The 4,940-nt window shown below is 38.5% G+C and overlaps 1 protein-coding gene across 1 annotated transcript in view; it reads right to left on the bottom strand.

Annotated features, from left to right (window-relative positions):
• Positions 1 to 4,940, bottom strand: part of CRTAM (cytotoxic and regulatory T cell molecule) — a 56,239-nt gene that overhangs the window by 23,479 nt on the left and 27,820 nt on the right. Inside the window, exons 7-9 of the mRNA XM_011965011.1 lie at positions 3,494 to 3,577; positions 648 to 794; positions 101 to 187 (exon numbers count right to left, since the gene is read on the bottom strand). Of these exons, the coding sequence (XP_011820401.1) occupies positions 101 to 187; positions 648 to 794; positions 3,494 to 3,577 (318 nt within the window). The remainder of the gene's footprint in view (positions 1 to 100; positions 188 to 647; positions 795 to 3,493; positions 3,578 to 4,940) is intronic.

Below are 4,940 nucleotides of genomic sequence, written 5' to 3'. Positions count from 1 at the left end.
ATATATATATATATATATTCTGTGGTCCCTGTCTCTCTGGAGAACTCTAATACATTAATGAACCTCATTGTTCAGATCTCAGGTCGTACAGTTGACTTACATTGGCCATTTTTCTCTTGAGATGATGTTTCTTCATTATTTGACCTTGATCTGTAACTTTCTAGTGTGTGTTCTGAAACTTCGTTTTCTACAAGAAAAGAAAATCAAGTGACTAATTTCTGATGCCACGGACATGTAGAAATGTGTGTTTGAATAAGATAATACCTCTGTTACTGTGCAATAGTAGACTTACCATGCCCCTCCCATAACTCATACCCTCATTAATTCAACACATAGTTTTTTGATTCCTGTAGTCACTGTGCTAGGCAGTCCTGGGATTTGTATCCTTCTGTGAATAGAAGTGTCTATCATTGAATGCCAGTTTCTGGAGTTATGCTAGTTTCTATTGGTTATGCACTCTTAGACTATAGTCCCTGGAGATTCGCACCTGAGTTTACTAGAAAACAAACAGTTGCTTATCTGAGTGACAGCACTTATCAACTAGATTATGTAGTGTCTGACAGAAAGCTTTAATAGACAGAATTTCCCTTTTTTTAGCCATTTGTTCTGGCGTCTTATAGCCTCCGTCAGGTTCCCTGCCCACTGACCTTTTTTCCATATGACATGTGCTTTCCGCAGCTTCATAATGAAGAGCTGGACTATGATAAAGAGTATGAAGATGAGGAAGGACACCAGCGTGAGCAGCAGGATGCCACTTTTCTTCCTTGCCAATCCTAAATACTGAGGATTTGCTTCTATAAGGAAAATGAAAAAGGAAGTTTATATACTTTGGGTTTTTTTTTTTTTTTTGGTCACTGGAGAATACGTAACAATACTTCTACAATGTGATATAAGCTAATAAACAGCTCAGATGAAGAGATGAGAAAGAGCTTACCCCTGAAGGTAAAGAGACTTACACTGTTCATTCTCTGAGAACAGGCAAACAGGCATACAACAAACAAGGCAATTATGTGTGATGATTTGAAAAGATCTTTTAAGTTACATAGCTATTGGGCTAGTTATTTTTTATTTCTAGAGAAAGCATATGAGAAAATCAACTTAAATTATACTCAGGGGATTCAAATTAGTTATAGGAATGATTTTTAGCAAAATATAGTTAAGTAGCAAGAGGGATTGTTAAGGAGTTTAAAAAACTATCCAAATAAAATGAAAATTTATTTATCTTGGTTAGGTTAAATGTGGCCCTACAGGAAGGCATTTGGGCTAAATCAGATGAGCTCTTAAAAATATTTCTAGCCAGGTGCAGTGGCTTATGCCTGTAATCCCAGCACTTTGGGAGGCTGAGATGGGAGGGTTGCTTGAGGCCAGGAGTTTGAGACCAGCCGCGGCAACATAGCGAGACTTTGTCTCTACAAAAATAATAATAATAATAAAAATTTGCCAGGAGCCGTGGTGCACACCTGTAGTCCTAGCCACTTGGGAGACTGAGGCAGAGGATCACTTGAGTCCAGATGTTTAAGGTTACAGTGAGCTATGACTGTGAAACTGCACTCCAACCTAGAAGACAGAGTGAGACCTGTCTCTAAAAAAAAAAAAAAAAAAAAGCTTTCTAAACCTAGAATTCTGATTCTATGGGATATAGCTTTGCTAAATGTCCTGGTCACCTTATCTCAACCAACAAATAATTAAGGAGTGCCAGCTACCTGTAGAACATTGTACTTGGACCTGCAGAAGGCACAGTCCATATGCTTTGGGAATTACTTCTCTATACATAAACAAATTAGTAAAAACAAACAAAAGTAAGATATGCCAAATTCTGGATCCATAGATATTTATATCATAGTGTGTTCAGGGGTTCAGAGGCAAGAATGGTCTCTGAGGAGTGAGTTGGTCAAAAAAGCTTTCAGTGAAGATATTGGCCTTGAAGGGGAAGTAAGGAGAGGTGACAGGAGGTCTCCTCTTCCACCAGGGGCGGTGAGGATAAACAAGAGCAGGGTGATTGAAAAGGGATGATGTTTTCAGAGAAAAATATATATCTCGTAGGGACTTTGTAGATATGAGACTGCAGAAGTAGGTATTAGATGACACCTAATGAGGTGTTTGGGACTCATGCTCTGTGTTGTAGATTTCAGGAAGCCATAAAGGGTTTTAGAACACAGATATGCAGAGTGTAAAGAGATATTTTGATGGTAGGGTGCTGAAAGTGAACCAGAGGAGGGGAAACTGAAGTTATAATACTCCATGCAGGAGATGATGAGAGCCTGGATTGGGATGTTAACAGTGACAATGGACAGAATACCTGAAAGAGAAGACTCAAAAGTTCTTGGAAATTGACCGATTTTATACACGTGTGTGCATATGCATATACATATACACATACACATATATATATATATATTTGTACACATGCACAGGAGTGATAGATGACACTAAGGTTTGGGGCCTGTGTGATGCTTTGGACAAGCTGATTTTGTGGGAGAAGGTGTTTGGTATTTAGCAATGTTGAGTTTGAGGAAATCGCAGAAAATTCAGCTACAGACATATAGAAAATAGAAAGAAATTGAGACTAATGCTGAGGAGGATGTTCTGAAAATATAGGTATAGAAATATTTTGCTGGCCGGGCACAGTGGCTCACACCTGTAATCTCAGCTACTTGGGAGGTGAAGGTAGGAGATCTCTTGAGCCCAGGAGTTCAAGGCTGCAGGGAGCATGATAATTCCCCTGCACCCTGGCCTGGGCGACAGAGAGAGACCCTGTCTCTAAAAACAAAACAAAACCAGAAAAGAAAAAGAGAGAAATCTTTTGCCTAGTGGCAACAGGAACCGTCTTGGGAATGAGTAAACTCTTTAAGAAATAAGGGAAGAACGACCGGGAGCGGTGGCTCAAGCCTGTAATCCCAGCACTTTGGGAGGTCGAGGCGGGAGGATCACCTAAGGTCGGGAGTTCAAGACCAGCCTGACCAACATGGACAAATCCCATCTCTACTAAAAATACAAAATTAGCCGGGGTGGTGGCACACACCTGTAATCCCAGCTACTCAGGAGGCTAAGGCAGGAGAATCACTTGAACCCGGGAGGTGGAGGTTGCCATGAGCCGAGATCATGCCACTGCACTCCAGTTTGGGCAACAAGAGCAAAGCTCAGTCTCAAAAAAAAAAAAAAAAAAAGAAAGAAAAAAGAAAAAAAACAGGAAGAACAAAAGATGGAGAAGTAAAATCAGAAGTGTATACACATTTAAGAAGTCAGAAAAGGAAGATAAGTTAATTGATGGATACAGGGAAGCAGTGGTTAGCAACAGATAACAGAACCAGGAAAAGTATGTCAAGAAGCCAAGAGGTAACTAAATCAAGGAGGGACAAGGGAGTGATTAACCAATCATGTCCTAAAGGGCAGAAAGGTCAAGAAAAAGGAGGACTGACAAAGGCCATTGAATTTATCGATTAAGAGGTTAAAATGTCGAGTGTTTATTCTAAATGCAGTGGATGATACTTACCGGTGGTCAAGTTAGGATCTTGAGTGGTTTGTTCTTTCTCTTCTTTGTCAATTTCCAATGTACTAGAATCTTCCATTACTGACACTAAAGTGAAAGAAAATAAAACATGAGCTATGCATACATTATATGCATGTGACTATACACAACTGTAGTTAGATAAGTCTTCCCCGAGCAGCTTGGGAAGTCAAATTAAAAAACAGCACTGAGATCATTTTTGAACTATGGATTTCTTGTAAACATATTTGCAAATGACTGGGCTCACTTTGCCTTGTTTTTTTAAGGTAAATGTTTTGAACACTTACTCTGTGCCTGGCCTCAAACTGAGCACTTGGTATATATTATTTCTCACCACAGGTCTGAGAAAACGGAGATTTAGAGCAGTTATGTAAAGTACCTAAAGTCCTGTAGCAAGTAAGTGGCAAAGCCAATACATAAACTCTGTTTTACCTAACTCTAGAACCCAGCATTTAAACCATTATTTCATACTTCCATCCTGAATCAGGCCTGTTAGGGAGAAGGTCTTTAGGATGCTTCAAGATAACAACTCAACACTGAGGAATGGCATTCCAAGCTTTAATTATAAAAAACCTACTGCCTGAAATGCAGAAAGCAATGATTTTTATGTTGAAATATAGCTTCAGTTATCATTCAGACCTCTGCTTCCTCCCCATTAGAGGTGAGATATACTATGATTTTTTTTCTAGGCAAGATAAATTATAAAAAATAAGAGACTGTGGGTTTTTCTTTTTGTTTTTTGTTTTTTTTTTTCAGATCTTACTGCTTATGTTTCCAATTTCCTTTTTTCCCTCTGCAGTTTCTTGCCTTTTAGTCCATTGCACAGCGCCACTATGTGGACCCTGAGGGGAATGAAGCCTCCCATTCTATTGAAAATGGGTATTAAAGGTAATAAAATCGTAGAAATGGAAAGCTGAAAGGAATTTTAGAAACCATATTTTTAAAGTCTTATGTATGAAAAAGAGAGCAGAAAATTGAGCTGTTCAGTAATGATGCAAGCCATTACAAGTAACTAGATTCTAAACACGTTTACAAATATTGGATTATTAAAGCAAGTGATGTGGCTGTTCCACTTCATAATATTTTCAATTTCCATTGTTCTTCAAAAAATTGTATGGTACATATTGTATTTATCAGTGTTTAGAAATCCCAAACATTTACTTTTAAATATTATTTAGGATACACATTTTTAAAAATGTGATCTGATACTCAGAACTATGAACATGATAATGATCTGAAAGCCGTCATTCCACCAAATGAAATTCTTATTGACACACTACATGAAATGGAAAGAGAGTATGTAGGAATTTATGCCTTTCTGGATGAGGCTAATAGTCTTACTCAAAGCACCATAACCATTTCCTTCCTTCCTTCCTCCCTCCCTCCCTCCCTCCTTTCCTTCCTTCCTTCCTTCCTTCCTTCCTTCCTTCCT

This window comes from Mandrillus leucophaeus, unplaced genomic scaffold (assembly GCF_000951045.1).
Source record: "Mandrillus leucophaeus isolate KB7577 unplaced genomic scaffold, Mleu.le_1.0 Scaffold71, whole genome shotgun sequence".
Taxonomy (NCBI): domain Eukaryota; kingdom Metazoa; phylum Chordata; class Mammalia; order Primates; family Cercopithecidae; genus Mandrillus; species Mandrillus leucophaeus.
The sequence above is the reverse complement of the archived record's forward strand: the minus strand, read 5'-3'. Positions and strand labels throughout refer to the sequence as shown.